The sequence below is a fragment of the Taeniopygia guttata genome, chromosome 1A (genome assembly GCF_048771995.1).
Source record: "Taeniopygia guttata chromosome 1A, bTaeGut7.mat, whole genome shotgun sequence".
Taxonomy (NCBI): domain Eukaryota; kingdom Metazoa; phylum Chordata; class Aves; order Passeriformes; family Estrildidae; genus Taeniopygia; species Taeniopygia guttata.
The window spans coordinates 25,922,221-25,940,068 of NC_133025.1; the positions used below are offsets into that span (position 1 = coordinate 25,922,221).

A 17,848-nucleotide genomic window follows, 5' to 3' on the forward strand; every position below is an offset into this window, starting at 1 on the left:
TTCAAGAAATGTATAGATCACACGTTTTTTTCTCCACCCTGACATAGCATGGGGACATCAGTTCCATCAGGCTTTAGAGAACTAATTCTGCTTTAACTGCCCACTCCACTTCCCACCACTATCTCCTTCAATATCTCCACCAATACCTCCTTCAATTATTTTGCATTTGAAGCCTGTCACTAGGACCAAATTCCCATCACATATTCCAGGGAAAATATCTGTGTGTCCTGTGACTATAATGCCTCTTCATCAAATATTCTTTAATTTTTGTGGCTGGAAAGACTTGACACTTGATAAATGCTCCCTACTTGCTTATTGAAACTAAACTTCCATGTTACTCCATTGTGATAAATTAAAACTACTTTGTATTTAAACTCACTTTACTAGTTTTAGAAAGAAACTCTGAGAACTATGAGAAAAACAACAGTGATAACATAATTCAAATGATAACTTATTATTCTGAGAGAGTATATTTAACATAAGTATAATTTCACCCCAGTTTTCCAATTCCACAATTAGATTTCTGATTTTCCAAATCACAGACATACTCATACTTTGACTGTGCAACCTAGACTTCCAAGTCTGGAGGCTCATGACTGGGAGTGTTGATGCCACAGCATCACAGGCATCCTCCCAATGCCCCCATCTCTCTTCTGTCACTCTAATACTCCTACTCTTCCAGGATCCCTCTCTCAGTCCTCTCCTAGTATGATGCCACACACAGAACACTGGCTCATGCTTTTCCTTCTCAGCCTGTGCTTCCCAAAATCCTACACAATGGAAAAATGTAAAGAGCCACGTAGGCTCCCTGTCCAAGTCATTATTGATGTAATCTCTTTTTACACCATCTTAATCCTTCTTAGGCGGACTTGCATATAAAACTAGAAATAAAAATATTTCAGAAAGATATAATTAACCCCAGCATAAAGTTTTATTTCTGATTCAGATTTAACTTCCTGAAATAAGTTGGTAAGTATGGAATACAATAATCCACAGTAGACGATGACTCTTGGATGTTTTCCAAGTCAAAGTAAAATTAATACACAGTGGCATGTTTTTTTCATTAACACATGATCAGTTATTTCAGTTTCAGAAATTAAAGGAAAATGTAACTAAAGTAAAAACTCAGTCACTACACTGAATTTTTCTTTCTTAATGCTGATTCACTAGCAAAATTTTAAATTCTCCTTCCATTATGCTCTGGTATTTTGAAGAAAAAAAACCCCACCCGACAAAACAAAATGGAAATACTCTTACAATAAAATACATAACACATAGGGATGAAAGATCCAAAATACAATGAAGTTGTTTAAACACTCTCTAAAAAATACCTGCACAGAAAAAGTTGGACCTTTGAGCATCATGTGGGCGCTTCCAGGTGATGGGTGAGATCAGTACTTGCGCACCTCACTCAGAGTGAGTGAACAAGGGATGACTTTGCAGCCGGTAACAATGAAAACCTTCTCTTTGGATATTGGAGTTTTGCCTTGATAATTGCACCTTCAAAAGCATTTTATCCAAAAAGCAGAAAACCACTGTCCTCTGTGATTAGGTGTAATTTTTTTCTTTTTCTGGCAGGGCCATCATGGTGCTGCTAAGAACCTGTTATACAACCCACTGCACAAAGTCATATGTCACGGACTTCTCATCAGCATGAAATCTCAACGCTACCTACTGTCAGATTTGTCACAGATTTAACTGTAGCTGCAACTACCCCCTTAATGCTTCTGGCCACGTCAAACAAGCAGTTTCATGGCGTATTTCCCTGCCACGATCTCCTACGGAATGGTTTTGTCTATGTATTTCCAACAATTACTACCAGAGAGAACTGAAGCACTGGGGATTTGGGGAAGGGCTGCGGCCGGGCGCAGAGCTGCAGGCAAAGGTGCCCGCTGTAAGGGGCAGCTTTGCTGGCTGCAGGCGCTGCTCCCGCGCAGGCAGCGCGTTCCCAGCCAGAAACTGGGCTGCGCAGAGAAATGGGCACAGCAGCTCCGCGAAGACATGAAAAAACTGAACAAAACTCGCGTTCTTCAAGCGCCCACACCACGGACACCAAGCCGCCCGGGTTTGCTCGAGTATGTTGTGAATTCAGGCTTTTTCTGCAAGGTCGTTTGTAGGTGGGGAATGTGTTTTGCACCCCCGCCAGACGGGCTCCCGGCCGGCTCCCTGACGGGGTCTCTGGGAACACCGTCGGCTGGGGCAATGCACCCCAGTGCAGGGGCAGTCGCACTGCCCCGGACACTCGCTGTGTTTTCCGCCGCCCTGTTTCGCTAAGCACCGCGGAGTGACCCGTTCCAGATGTGCGGCGTGGGAAGTTCACTCGGCAATAACCCGTCCCGCAGCCCAGGCCACTGCCAGCGCGGTGCCGCGCGGAGGCGGGAGCGGCGGGAGCGGCGGGAGCGGCGGGAGCGGCGGGGCGCGGCCACGGAGCGGCGGCGGCGCGCGCGGACTCCATGTCCCGGCCGCCCACGCGGCGCGCGCATGCCCGGCCGGCGCAGCCCCGGCACGGCGCGCGCCTCCCCCTGGGCCGGGCGGTGCGCGGCGAGCAGCGGGAACACCATGGAGGCCGCTCCGCAGCCCCGGCCCCGGCCCGGCGGGGCCGCAGCCGCCCCGCCGCCACCCCCGGAGCAGGAGCGAAAGCTGGAGCAGGAGAAGCTGTCGGGGGTGGTGAAGAGCGTCCACCGGCGGCTGCGCAAGAAGTACCGGGAAGGTAACGCGGGGGAGGGGGCCGCTCCGGCCGGGTCGCCCCGCTGCCCTCGCCGGCAGCGGACCGGGGCGTCCCCCGCGGGCGGGGGCGGCGGGCCGGCCCGGGGTCGGGGCAGGATGGCTGGGAGCAGCTCCGCGCTCGCTTCCTGCTCCTCCCCGGGAGAGCGGGGTCGCCGCTGCCCTCGGCTGCCCGCAGCCCCGCCGGAGGCAGCCGGTCGGGTCTGCCGGGGTTGTGCCGCTTTCCTGCAGCTGTTGGGTGCGGAGCCCCGTCCTGGCTGAGAAGGGAGCTTCCCGGCCCTATAGCAGTGTTTTCCAAACTGAGCATCTGCAAGCGTGAGAATAGGAGATGATGAATGCCGAAGGAGATTGAATGGTGATCTGGAAAGGCACAGGTTTTTGTGCCTCCTGTCTTTCAGTCGTAGTGCAGTAGTTCAGGCAGGAGCGCTACCTGAAGGGGTTGGGGTAAAGCTGTTGTAATTAATCGTAGTCTTTGAAATATCTACTTTGTCGTCAGTATTAATGCCCTTATGCAAGGTTTTTACTAGTGGCATTGGGATGCTTCAAAACCTCCCTGAAATGCTCGCACAAGTCACAGAAAATTCATCCATCCATTCTTGTAGTGAGCCTGCAGTTCGCCTCCAGAAGAACACACGCATGAAATGGGAGCTCTTCCTCTTGTAGGCACAAGTTCTTGCCTCTCCTCTGTGTTTGCATATGACACTTCTGTTAAAGAAACAAGGTCATACTGCCTTCTGGACTCCCAAAATCTCCCCTGGAGCCAGTTCATGGGATTTGGGCACAAACACTGGCCTGTCTAGATACTGATCAAAATTAGCTGTTTATTTTGGCCGTGGTGAAGCAAAACTTAAGGGAAGATCTCCCTTCACTCAAATGGTGGGAGAATTAACATAGGATATGTAAACATTCCAATCCTGGCAGAGGAGTCCAGCTTTTAGCAGTACATGTTTCTGTGTTATTTCAGAGCACCTGTAGATTAAGACAGACAAGGACTGGCTTTGTTAACTTTTTTTTTAAAGTGAGCAAACTCTGTAGCAACTGATTTTTTTTTTTTAGATGAGAGCCTAAATAAGGAGGAAGTTTTTGTCAGACTACTTCTTAGCAAAAAGCAAGTTTGTGCTCAAGGGTAAATTGTGTGTAGCTGTTTAAGCGAAAGAGCCAACAGTATTTTCATTTACTTCCTATGGCTTGTAAATCATACATTAGTGAAAACTTTACAATGATTTTTCTAATTTCCTCAAAGTAGCAACATGATATGTTGAGAGTTGAGAGTTAAAACCATTTCATTGAATTAAAACCAAACAATTCACCACATCTATGCAACAAGAAAAACTCTACCTATTACCTACTCATGCAATAGTAGATGATCCTTTTAAGTTACTAGTGTTTAGTAGTCAGGAGTGAGTAGGTTCTTTCAGGTTCATTCAGCTTAAGAATTTTAGTTTTGGAGTCTTTTCTACCTACATCTTCCTTTGCTTGTAAAGGCAGCCTTGAGAATCTCCTTCTTAAATGCCTTTAATGTCATTCTGAAATTGTATTACCAGGACGTGCTTGATCTCTAAAAGGTTTTTTCTTGGAATTTTTTTTTTTCCTAATACTTGGTGATGCTGACTGGCAAGTATGTTATCCTGACAAAATTAAACTTGACAGTTTTCTAAATAGAAATAAAGTATCAGTAAATCATCTGTAATTTTGCTATACAATTTGAATTATGTCTTGAATATTGAAAAGCAAAAAGCAAAAGCCTTTCATTCTTGCTTATGTGTTTACAGCTTTTTACACAGGGAAAGCCTCTTGACTCCACAATTCAGTGTTCTCACCTCCATATGAAACAGAAACATTATTCTGTACTAGTCTCAATCTTTTGTTCTCTTTTTTTCTCTTTTCTTTTTATATTCTGTCTCCTCTCATGTGTTACTAGAGTTCTGTGAAGCTATTTGTCTAAATAAACAAACACTGCTTGAATTGCTGTTGCATGGACTTCAGTGCTTTTTCTGTAGAAGCCAAAGTAGAATCCCATATTAATTTTATTGGTAGATGAAAAATCATGTTCATTATCCTGAAAGCTATATGATTATTTTGTACAGGGTTGATAAGTCTAAGAAAGCCCTTTATATTGTAATATCATCCCTAATATCATCCTAGGTTACTGTCTTCTGTTAGAAGTGTTGAAAGGAAATAGATGCATCCTTGATACACTGAGATGTGTGTTGATAGATTTTATTTGGACTTGATTTTAATAAGCTGATTTCTTTCCTAATTCATTTGCTTTGCTGATGTTATCAAGGTTTGTGTTTTAATGGGCAATTGTAACAGGGAAGCCAGTATATTATCTGAGTTGCCTATAACTGCACCATTGTTATAAATTTAATTTCATTTTCTGCAATGGTTCCCCTTTTTTTTTGAAGATGAGCCAGTAAAAAAGTGACAATATGCTCCAAAATTGCAAGCCAACATGTTTTTGAAGTTACATATTTGTCAGAAGTGCAAGAGCAATATTTCTTAACTAGGGAAGCATTGCAGTAATTTTTTTTGCAGTTACTAGGGAATTACTAGAATAAAGTTTAGTCATCATGTCATGGAAAGGGTTTGATTTTGATTTTTCTTCCTGGTGAAAAACTGGAGATTAATCAAAGCTAAACCTTGGCTATTTTTAAAATTTCTGCAATTACTGAATCGCTTATACTTGTAAGCATGGTGCACGGATTTTATACGTAGTTCTGTACTGCGCCTCATGTCGTATCAAAGCCCCATGCCATTCATGACAAGCATTTACCATCTTTTAAATGATGCAGCTGAAACTCTTTTAAGTTTGTACTGAAGTGCATTTATTTATTTTCTTCAACAATTTTCATTTTTTTGCTGTGTGACCAGTACTTATCTTTTCTATTGTTTAGATACTACCAGTATGACTTATAGTGAGAATATTTCAATTTTTTCTCCTTTTTTTCTCCTTTTTCTCCTTCTTTATTTCCTTTTCTTCCCCTTCCTTTCTCTTCCCCTCGCTGTTGTTAATAAGAAAATATAGGGAAGCATGTCATCATAAATGCCATGGTAAATTTGGTATTTTGAAACTGTAGGCTTTTTTTTTTCCCTGCGGTGGGCCCTGCAGTAGTATTATATGTGATATTTTTTAATTATTTAATTAAATTTAGCAAAGTAGTGTAGGTTTTAAATTAAAGTGATTGGTTCTTGTCCACACTGAGTGAATGTGTCAACTAAATCAACAACCATTAAGAAGTGGTTTCAAGCTGCTTTTAGGTAATGATAAAGAGTAGTTGTATAGTAGTTCCCAAAAATAAACATCATTCCTGAGGTTAGCCTGTAAACTTTCTATCATAAAGAAAGCTTTAAGTGAGAATAACTCTGAGATGTAACATATTCACTTAGGAGTCTCTCTCATTAGTATAAGGCTCATGGGGTTTTTAGTTTGATTCCTGCTTCCTGTTCAAATGGAGTAATTTAATCTTAATTATTTTACATACCATAGTAAAATCCAAAAGCTGAAACTGCTCTCAAGTAGTGAGTTATTCACTTATCAGAAATTTCAAGGTAGTTTTGGATGCTTGACACAAGCGTTTAGGAAGTAGAGAAACTAGGATTTTCCATAATGTTTGAATTTCTGTTACTACACAGAGATGGGGAAAAAAACCAATGTTTGATTTAGTCGCTTCCTGTTGGTTCTGTTGCTTGGTACCACAGGTGACCCCAGGTTTTACAGAGCTTTCCTCTATGCATCTTTTGGGCACCTGCAGCCATGGGCTGGAGCGTGTTGTATGGGTTGCATATATGCATGAATGTTTCATATGCTGCATGTAGGCTGGTGTGTGTGGAGCCTGACAGACAGACCTGTAATAGCAGATTTAGTGGTTCCTAAGGAACTACGCTAGATCTAGTGAACATCTGCTATGTGATGTATGTTTGTTTGCTTCTAATTGCTTGTAGTAACTAAGTAAGTTTAATTTTTACTGGGATAAAAAATCCCTTCCCCTGATACAGAGGCATCCTGTTTTTCTCTCAGTTGTTTATTACTTTTGTAGTCCCGCTGAGCTGTATTTATCAAGTAAACGTTTTCTCTGTAGCATGACCCGCAGTTATAGATGGTTTTGTGCATAGTCTGAAAGATGATTTACAAGACTGTTTTTCCCTTAAAATTCTGTTATAAGTACAAGTGGAAAAAATTGCCGAGGTATCTGTAAAGGTATTTTATGAAAAGTTTTCCTGTGTGTTCACTAAAACAGGTCATTTCTCCTAACATATGCCTGCTAAGGCTGCTGAGGCTTAGAGAATCACACAGAAATGTTGTTTGTCCTGTTACTAGTTACCACATCATAGAAGCTGACAAAAACATTTCTACGTGGCAGTTTGATTCTTTACAAGAAATATTTGTTGAAATATCAAAGAAAAGGAACTTTTTAGAAGGTTTTTTTTCAGAAAATCAAGGAAAATTTACAGGACCCTGCCTGATGATAATACGTAACCCAAGTAGGTAAGTGGTTTAGACATTTAGACAGAAGGGTTGTTCTGAACTCACTTGTTTCATGGTCTCTTTGTCTCATGTTTTTCATGAAAAACTGTGAGAGAGCTTAAGTTCTTCCTAATGTGAAACAGGAAACATTTTGAAATGGTGTCATTTTTCACAGGACAGGAAAAACTTTGTCATTGAACTCTACATGATAAATTAACAGTTGTTACTCCTTTTTGTTAAATATAACTGATTTACAGTAGAAATTTTCCAATATATTAATTTTGATAGATAGAAGATAGAAGTTTTCAAGATATTAATTTGTGTTCTACCACTTGCAATAATTTCTTGGAACAGGAAGACATTTTGTAATACTTAGTCTTGAATTTTCCAGCAATAGAAACTAAATTTTATTTAATTAAAATGAAGATCGATTCTTGTTTATGACAAGAGCTTTAAGATATGATTGCCCTTACAGTTTGCACACCACCTTTTTGCAACAAGGCTTTCATTAGAAATCACATAAGATTTGCATTTTGCGGGATTTAATTACTGCTATAATTTAGTTAGCCTGTAAATTTGAAAATGTACTGACTACAGTATGGGCTTGCATTCACTGAACAAACAGGTCTATGACACCTTCCCTGCTCCTTTGCTGCCCTGGCAGGGAAGATGATGTTCCTGTTAAAGGGTCAGCATAATAAGATCTGTACCTATCAGCATAAGTTTAGCTCCTGCATTTGGAAAAATTACCAAAATCAGTAGTTTCTGTTGACGTGTTCATGTCTGCGTCGGTTGTGTTAAGGTACAGCACGTAGTCCATCCCAGAAAGTCAGGTTTGGGAAAGAGGAGAGGAATGAAGTTTCCAGAAGAGTAGGTCCAACACCTGGGGGCAGTAATTGCTTAAACTATCACATACATGCTGCTTGTGTGACAGCCATCAGAGATTTTTAGCATGAGAGACACAAATTATTCTTTAGAGTGATCTAAGCTGACCCCCAGTAGATGAGGAAATATCAGTCAGTTGGGCTCTCAGAGTCTGTTTAGGATAGGATAGGAAGTTTACCTGAGAGGCCAGATGTAGAAATCCCCATTTGGTCAAATGAATCCTTGCCATGTAAATTGGAGGGAAGAACATTGATACTGCAATAGAGAAAGTTAGATTCTTGCACTTGATTATTTAAAAAAGATTTTATTCTGAAAAAGTTGAGGTAACTCATAAGAAATGTGAAGCAAATACTAGTCAGACATGAGGAGGAAAATATTAACTCTGACTGCTTGAACTTTGTCCAAGTTGAAGTTCATGTTCTGTATATAGACATGTAAAATTGGAAAACAGAGAAGCCAAAACTACCTAGTGTCGTTTGCGAGGAATGCTGAATATGCATTTAGTAAGACAGATGTTCAATAAGTTTATCTTGTATACAATGAAAATTATGAATGTCATAATATTTTCTGATATTCCTTGTGTGATTAATTTTTATCATTGCCACAGCATCCATACATTATTAGTACAGCTAAATCTCAATTGACAATGTTAATAAGGAAATTTTGTCAGATACTAATAGGAATTTGATTTCAGTTTTAGTCTAGTGAACAATGTAGGACTGCTTTCCTCATTTACTGTTTAGCATGTTATAGAAGCTAGTTTGCTATTTCTAGCAAGTGAGAGGTGATCTTAAGAGGCTGAGAATGAGATGGGTTGTTTTCATGCTGCAGTGCAGTGCCATCAACAAACAAAAAAACCCTCAAAAACCTTGCTAGGCATTGCTATGGCTAGCAACTGATCATCTAAGTTATGCAGCATTGTCATGGACACTTGTTAATTGTGGGGATAGGTTTGCTTTTTACAATGAACAATAATTATTATTTTTTATTAAGATAGTCTTAATATTGTGCAAATATTAACATATCGGTTTTGGTTTTGCCTTTTGTTGTTATTATGTATATTGAGGTTATTTTCTCTTCTACTAGCACCAAAGTTCTGGTAGAGGAGAAAATAGGAAGGCAATGTGTTGTTAAATGAAGGTATTGAAAAGGGAGTGGATTGAATCTGGTTTTCTGCTTTACTAAGTTATTTACCAGTATGTAGAAGACTTCAAGCCTTTAAACACATGGGGATGGGTTTTTAGTGGTTTGGCATTTTTTGGGGGGGTTTTTGGAGGTGTTTTTTAAATTTTTTTGTTTGTTTCTTTTTTTTTGTTTTTGTTGGGGTTTTTCCAACTAAAGCTACCTTGAATTGAGAAAATTTTCGTTTTCCAGAAGGAAATAATTACCCTTTTTCTCAAGTAGGTTTTTTGTATGTTTTTTGGGATTTGTTTTGGTGGGTGGGGTTTGTTAGTTTCTTTCTTTCTTTCTTTGGTTTTTTTTTTTATTATTACTACTATTTTTAATTTTTTTTTTTTTGGAGGAAGTTGTTGCTTAAGATCTAAACCTGTGTGACATGTACCTGAAGACTTAAATGCACAGTGTCAGTGCCAGTTAACTTTTGATATGCAGGGTCTTGTTTGGTGATGGATGAAGTATTCTGTAGCTAGTTTTGAGATTGTCAAGATGACTGCAGTTTTTCCAAAGAGCACCAGTGGACTTATGGAAAATAGCAATTAGAAATATCTTCTTGTAGGTACAGATAACTCTATGTGATAACTATTGTGTTGCTTGATAAAACAGAATTATTCAAATCAGTTGGTTTTGGTTTCATCCCATTCCAAAATGAAAAATACTGCCTTTAGCAGAACTGAGCTCTATTTCTTTTATAGTACAGAAGGTTATGTTTTCTTAAAATACCAGTTGACGTGATTTGTTCTGTCAGAAGTTGAAGAAAAACTGCCTAATTATTTTTATTTTATAAGCGTACCTTAAATGACAGTTCAGTTTAACATTTTACAAGTAAAAATGTAAATTTTAAAATAAAAGAATATATTTTAAATCTACAGGTAAATTTTAAAAGAAAATAATATATTTTAAAAATGGGGTGGAATAAAGCCGATTTTTTTTTTCTTTATAACAGACTACCTGGAGAGAAGAATTATGGTGTAGGTTTGTCTCACCAAGAATGGCAAACCGCATCTTCTCATGCTGTTATGGGAACCTCTGATAAGGACTTGTAAATAAGTGTGGAGCTAGGGGAATTCTTACTAATTTTCTATGAGTCTTCTCCATTAAAAATATTTTCGGTTGTTAAAAGCTAGAGCTAACATTTGGTCTCTATTGCTGTTACCCACAATTAAAATTATCTTGTAATTAGGATCATTTAAAAATAACTTCTACATGCCTGACCTGTTCTCTGTGTGACAGTATTCAGCAACTGCTGATACATCTGTGGTTGAGTTCATGGTTATGACATGGCTATTCTGTGGGCAATATTAATGTGGGTGGAAATTACTTAGAAGGATTCATCTGTTCTAGGTAGGTAGTATTGGATTTTTGTTACTGTAAAATCTGTGTTAGGAAGAACAATTCGATCAGTCATTTGTTCAGTGACAGAATTCTAGGAAACAGTGGGCTTTGACTTTTTATTAAAGGAATAGTTAATCTTCAAAGTTACGTATTTGTTTTCTAGGTAATTCTGAAAAAAATAGAACAAGCATTAATTAATTTTGAAATAGCATGGTTATAGTGTTTAGAGAGGTGTGTGAAACTCCTATTGTGAGCTAGTTTTGCCAGTCACACTTTTCAGCTGGACAGTGGCATATCTATGAAGATCTCTGAAGGTTCAGCACTCAAAAGAGGTTTTAAGTTGCTTAAAAGGTAATCTGTGAATTGAAAGTAGAATTGTTTAGTGCCTTCAACTTTAGGTTATGGTATGGTCATGAGTATGAAAAGTTTAATACACAAAGTCAAGTATTAATTTCAGGATGTGGTCAAAGATTCAAGACTTTTCTTTTTGTTCTATTAGATTTGCCTACCACAAGCTGCTATTTAATTTACAGTTACTGATTGCTTAATAGAAGACTTTATGTATCTTATTTTTCTAGTAACTACTAGTTTTGTCATTAAACGTTCCTGCATATTTTACTGCCTGTTTGGTTACATAAACAAAAATTTCTTGATTCATAAATAAATGTTTAACTCTAGAGTATAGAGTTAATGCCATATTTGCACCTGGATGATAATGTATTGCTTGAAAAAATTAGTACACAGTGGATTATAATATACTGATTTTAAAAAAAATAATGCATAACTCTTCTGTGTTCTGGGTATCAGTTTGAAATTAAATTCTTCAAGACTTGTAGTTACTATCCCAAAATCTCAACAGATAGGAAGGACTGTTTGCATTTTCAAGTCAGTATTGGACTGTGATTCTGGATTTGAAGTTCCTATATATGGTGTGCCTGTTTGTGTCTTCTCAAAGCTCACCATGTTAGAGTATGGGGGAGGAAAAACCACAGCAAAACAATGCACTGCCATGCTACTTGCTCAAATGAAATTAAATGCCAGACCCTTTGAAAGGCCCTGTACGATGGTGACAGTGCCTTATGACCCATTATTTGCAGTTGTTTGGAGCTTGTATCCAAAAAAACAGAGAAATGGGCATTGTATAAAAATCAGTATTGACAGTAGGCCAACAGCAGATGCCAAGACAAGAATAAGTGAAAAATGCTGCTGGAGTATCACTGTGCTTGCTTACCGTTCTGTCTTTTAGTGATTTTGTGGTCTAGAAGCTCCTGAGTTAGAAGTCTCATCTTTGAATATGGAGTTTGTAATGGATTTTCTTTCTTTGCCCATCTGCATGAACTTCATGAACTTTAAACTTAGTTATACATTTTATGAGGAACTAACTTTTTCTTTTAAGCAGCTCTTTCTGTCTCATATTCTTGGAACAGCCAGAAGTTGTTCCATATTTACCTTCCCTCTGTCAGTTGTGATCTTGTGGTAGTTTGTCGTTTGTTTCATCTGCCTTCTTCTTTCTACTTCAGTGCTCCTCATACAAAAGCAGGGCTGTATCTGTCCCATATAGACAATTTCTGTATCTCTGTATTGGTAAATGAAAATAAACCAGAAGCGCTCACAGAATTGACATAATATAGGATATGTGACAGAATTACTTTGTGATGAATTTTTCACTTTTGTTCTGCATCTCTCTCCTCATGGTCTCTGTAATTCAATTTTATTTTCTTGTCAACTCAGAGCCAAGAAGCTGTTACTCTTACAGGCAGTTATTTTGTAACCCAAAGTTCACATCCCAGTGTGCTGGTAGTCAGCTCTGGGTCTGTTGCTATATGTCTCAATTTAAGACCCCTTATCTGTGGGTGCTTTTATCCCTCATCTGACTTCCAGAGACAGGAGAAATCTATGATTTGTTCAGAAGGAAATCAGAGTAGCTGCTGTGAGAGCAGGATTTGGTCTTAGAAGGCATCATTACTTTGCTGTTACTAAGGGTAGGCTAGTTAAGAAGTTAAGAACATCTGGTCTTTGCATATTTCTTCTTTCCCATCTCTCTTATTTCTTAAGCTTTTAGGAAAAGGGGTATTTGGAAATATAATAATTGCTTCAGGATAGACCAGATGAAGTATTGAAATAAAAGAGCAGTGATAAACTTCAGATTTTGTATTTGTGGTATTTTCCTTCAGTAAGTGTCCATTAATTTACCTTTCCAATGGGCCACGTATTCAAACAAATCTTTAGCAAGTGCAAGTTATTGAAGCATTTCACAGCTGTCTTGGCATGCAGTAGAACCCAAAAGTATTGTGTTGAAGAAACTACAACACTTTGTCTAAGTTGCATCAGAATTAATTTACTATTGAGAATCACATCAAACTTTGCTAATGCTTCGATTGCTAGGAGTTGTGTTTGTTTTGCCCCATGTGCTGGTAGGTCACAGTTATTGCCATTTCCTGCTCTCTTTTGTCAGTAGAGTATGTCCTGTTCTGCATATTTGTTTCTACAGAGGGCTCTCCTGAAAGCTCTGGAAAAGTGCCCCACCGATTTTAGCAGAAACCCCTGTGGGGACTTGCCTGCTCTGGTGGTCAGCAGGTGATCTTGCTAGTACCATTTCTTATAAAGCATACCTCTCTGAACTTGGATCATTTGGAAAATAATGAGAGATGTCATTCAGTATTATACCCTGGGTTTGTTTGGTTTTTTTGTTTTTGTTTTTGTTTTTTTTTTTTGTCCAGTGTAATAACTTTCTCATATATGCTAGTTGAATAGCAAGTAGAATATGTAATTTCTTGCACAGCTTCTCCATTTTGATAACATTAAATTTTGGCCACTCCCTTCCATCTCAAATGCCATCTCAGACTAGGGAGTATAAACACCTAATTTTAAACATGACTCACTTTGATGATTGTACAAGTGTACTAGATGCTTATTTCTGAAAATTGCTATGACATCCCTAAACCAAACCTAAGTAGGGAGTAACCTGGATGGTTGATTTAAATCTGTTAAGTATACATCTATAGTTGTCCATCAGGGCCAGTATTTCTGTAAGTGGAGGACAAATGAGGTGAGGATTGTTCTTGCTTTGCACAGGAAGGAAAGAATAAAAAGGTTGTCACTGGAAAAAATCATTGATTTACTGCTAATTAAAACAAAGTACATCAAAGAAATTGCCATAAGTGTGTTAGAAACACCAGCAAGCTCTTACTGGTGAGGACAAGTCATACTTTAAGCTACTTTCAGGCTTTAACAGACATTTTTTATTAGCTTATAGCTAACATACTTTTAAAGTATTTCCTTCTCATATAAAGATGCTACAAGATGGAACCATGTTGTGAAAGTGTGTTGTTTGTCCAAGTTAAACCTTAAAATATAGCTGTGTTCTTGAAAAGTTATTTTTAGCTGTATTAGCTTGTAAGTTCAAAATGAGTGCGTATTTTTTATTCTGCAGATTGGCATATATTCTAGATATTCGTGATTAAGAGACACAAAAGAATGTAGTGACTATCATACCAGGAAAGCATCTTTCTTAGGTCAGAAATACCCTTTCAGTAAGGTACACCAAGGGTTTGCATGCTGTATAGGAACTGGGGCTAGCCATGACTAGCATTTATCTTGTTTTTGTTTAGCAGTACATTATGTAAAGCAGGCTAGGAGAAGTGGATACTTAATAGCAAAGAAGGAAAATCATCATGTTTAATTACTTTGAAATGTTAGAACTTAACCTGCAAGACTTCTTTTCAGCAAGGTGAGGAGCATGGAAATAAATCTGTCCCTAGAGATCAGCAGAGGAGTTTGTCTGAGATTTCCTGATCATAGTTGGTTTGATTCTTCAGTACTATCCCTAGATGCTAATTTACCGGGCCTGGCTAGATTAGACAGCAATCAGTGAGAGTTTGAATTTCTTTTTCAATATACCCAAAGAAATCTCTACTGTGGGTTTAACTTTCATGGCTTTTTCATGTAATGTTATCTGCAGTACTTGCCATGGATGTGAATGCTGGTAGAAACCTTTAAATCTTTCATTTCTAAAATGTTGTGTTAATGCTCATGCACAGAAACCTGAAAGCAAAACTTCCCAGGGACTTTAATTTCACAGAACAAATGGAACAAAATCCATGTACTGATATTTCATGGATTTCACAGCCTCTTCCTGCCCCAAAACTTGGAATTTTGTGTTTATGACTACAGAAAGGAGAACTTGTTTTTGTTATGTGCAGGTAAAGTAATCTCTTGATGCATTATGTAACTTTCAGACTGGACGGGGATTTTGCCATGGAGGTAATGAGAGACTTTGTATCTGATGTGCAATTTTTTTGTCTTGTTTTGTTTAGTGGGAGACTTTGATAAGATCTGGCGTGAGCACTGTGAGGATGAGGAAACTCTGTGTGAATATGCCGTGGCAATGAAAAACCTTGCAGATAATCACTGGGCAAAAACATGTGAAGGGGAAGGCCGAATTGAATGGTGTTGCAGGTAAATAATGTATTTGAAACGCACAATTGCATACTTTTACTTGTAATTATTAATAATACAAAGCTTAATTGTTTTTTACTTTTTGTCAATATTTAACATTTGTCCTATAGCATATTAATAATTTATTGCTTTCTTAAAGAAATATCTTCTTAGCATTCCAGCTTACTGAGGAAATAGCTTATGAAGTGTTTTGTTATTCAGTGATCCTTTTTTGAAATATTTGCAACAAACAATTTTTTTTTCTCAAATACTGAAGCTGTTTGCAAATAAACCTATGAAGTAATTTTCCATGCTTCTGAACCTAAGCTGAATAAATGCAGTGAGTGTAACTCAAGTGTAATTTTCAGAGGTTTGGTTTGATTTGTACATGTAATAGTGTTTGAGCTCTACATGCAGATCTCTGGTGCTCATTTTTCAATTCTTAATCTCCTGTGACAGACTTTACTCCTGTGAAACTTCTTTTAAATGTGTTAGAAACTCGAAAATTCCTATTGGTAGTAAACATCTAGTTTTTGTTGGGCTATCTGAACTGTAAAGTCATGAAGTGAGGAGCTAAACTATTTCAGTCCCTGAGGAAAATAAATAGTAAAAAAGGAGAGATGTTGGTGATCCTGTATACAGTTGGCATCCAAGACATTCTACAGAATCTGTACAGCAGAATAAAACAAAATACTGTTGAGTTTTAAATGGGCAGAGAGTGTATCAATGGGCTTGCAATTAGGAAGGGAGTGACTTCAGAAAACCAGAAAGTAATCTTGTGTGCCAGTTTATGGGTCCTGCAGGTGAGTGTTGCAAAGTGCTGAGCAAAGAGCACTTGATGTGCTATTGCTAATTTAAATTCTCTTGTGCCCATAAAACAAAGAGGGAATTGAAACAGTTGATCTTGGTGGCAGCTTGAGATCTTCTGTGGCTTCTGGAAATGGAGCAAGTAATAATAAGCTGAGTTTTTCCTGGCATAAACTCTTAAATATTTGAAAACCATTCCTTTACTTACTAATGTTTTATCCTTTAGCTTAGGTGTTTCTTTATAGATGCTTTTCTGGACATGCTTTGTGTACCTATATCGCAATTACATGAGAGATGTCTCAGTTAAAAAAAAACTAAGCCCAAATATGGACAGAGCATTTCAATGGCAGTGTCAGGGATAAATCAAATAGATGTTATTGAGGTTGTAGTAGACTCTCGGTTATGCTATTGACTTTGTTTGGTGGGGGGTTGATATTTTGTTGGTTTCAGATTTTGTTTGGCTTTTTTTGTTGGTTTTGTTCTTTTGTTTGTGTGCTTGTGGGTTTTTTTTTCGGTAATTGGCACAGCATTGACTTTTGCTCCTTTGACCCCCTGCTGCCCATTTCTGTGTTACAGGCTTCCTGAGTTGCTAATTGTTTACTTGTATTTGTGCTATTCATTACTTCTGTGGAAATGCTGATACTTATATTTTTCTTTACTACATTGGACTCCCTTGAAATCATATTGAATTCTAATACTGTGATTTCTTGCAATGTCTTCCTCCCACCCTGCCCTGGTTTGGCATCATTCTCAGATCACTTATAAGGAACTGAAACTGGCTATTCCACAGTTCAGGTTATCTGTGAAAAAAATAGTTCTACTGGACCCAAGGCAGATTACATGGAACATTGCTTGATATTTTCTTACCATTTGATTGTCTGCTAATGTGTGAAACCTTTTAAATAGAGCTGCGTGTTCTTACTTTTATTTCAGCCAAGTAGCTTGTGGCAAGTTTGTCTGTTATCATGTAGGACAGGATAATGTTGTGGACAGTGATTACTTGAATATAGAAGGTTTTGTGCTCCCACTTGGTTTCTGTTATAGATCATTTTCAAAGTAAACATTGAAGTAAATGTCTAGTTTGGGCTTTGCAGCCTGAGCTCATATTAGGAAGAGAATCCACCCACTAAGAGACACTAAAATGCTCTGTCTTCATAAAAAGCTTCAGATAAAGCACAAAGCTTTTCAGTTTACAAAGTCAAGGGATCAGGAGTTTCTACATTAGTAGAAAAAGAGAGTACTTTTCACTTGTCAGGTTATACCGAGGCCTGGATTGCTAAATACCAGAACATATCAGATTGACTGTGTGTTCTGCAATTTTTTGTCCCTTCCCACAGGGCCAAGAGGTGTGCCAGATAGGTGGCAGGTCCCATTGTTGTTACTCCGCCTTGTGCCTGGGTGCAGAATTGCGTGCAATAGAGCTTTGCATGAGACTTGTGTGAAAGCTTTTGCTCAGTGCTTATTACTATGTTACCATGACAGCAGGAAGGTAGCTGTTTCATATTAGATAAATTTTAATTTGTGAGTGGAGTGCTGAAAATAGATTAGAACCACCAGTGTATGCCTCCTGAAGAAAGAAAAGACTGAGTTTTGTTTTAGTTTGAAGGATGATCTTTTCAGTGATCTGAAATTGAGAAGTGTTTTTTCCATTGGTTAAAAGGAAAAAAAAAACTGCAAAAGACTTAGTAGGTTCTTGTTCTTTTCTTCATTTTCCTTGTATTCTCCTTGGAACTGATAAAATAAATCAGATAGCATAGAATAATCACTAGAGAAGTTATGCATACTTCTCAGGATTAAGAATATCAATTTTGTTTTTCTTTCAAAAGCCTTTTTGTTGAAGACATGGGAAAAAAATCTGACATAACTTTTAAACCAGATGATATAAAACTTACTGTTTTAGTTCTTCATTAGTGTTGATTTAAAGACATATATCCAGACTCTAGAAACTGTAAAAGATGGAAAGCAGTACCTGCTAGACTGTGCTGGTGGCCATATGCTGAATTGTATAGGGCCAAT

At 38.2% G+C, this 17,848-nt stretch overlaps 1 protein-coding gene across 2 annotated transcripts in view; it reads left to right on the forward strand.

Annotated features, from left to right (window-relative positions):
• The first annotated feature begins 1,769 nt into the window (after positions 1 to 1,769).
• The window catches only part of SAMTOR (S-adenosylmethionine sensor upstream of mTORC1), a 31,539-nt gene continuing 15,460 nt past the window's right edge, over positions 1,770 to 17,848 (forward strand). The window contains exons 1-2 of one of the 2 annotated variants that reach the window (XM_072921814.1): positions 1,770 to 2,710; positions 14,905 to 15,046. In XM_072921814.1, the coding sequence (XP_072777915.1) occupies positions 2,299 to 2,710; positions 14,905 to 15,046 (554 nt within the window). In that variant the 5' untranslated portion in view covers positions 1,770 to 2,298. The remainder of the gene's footprint in view (positions 2,711 to 14,904; positions 15,047 to 17,848) is intronic. The other variant, XM_030257631.4, reaches the window with a different exon arrangement.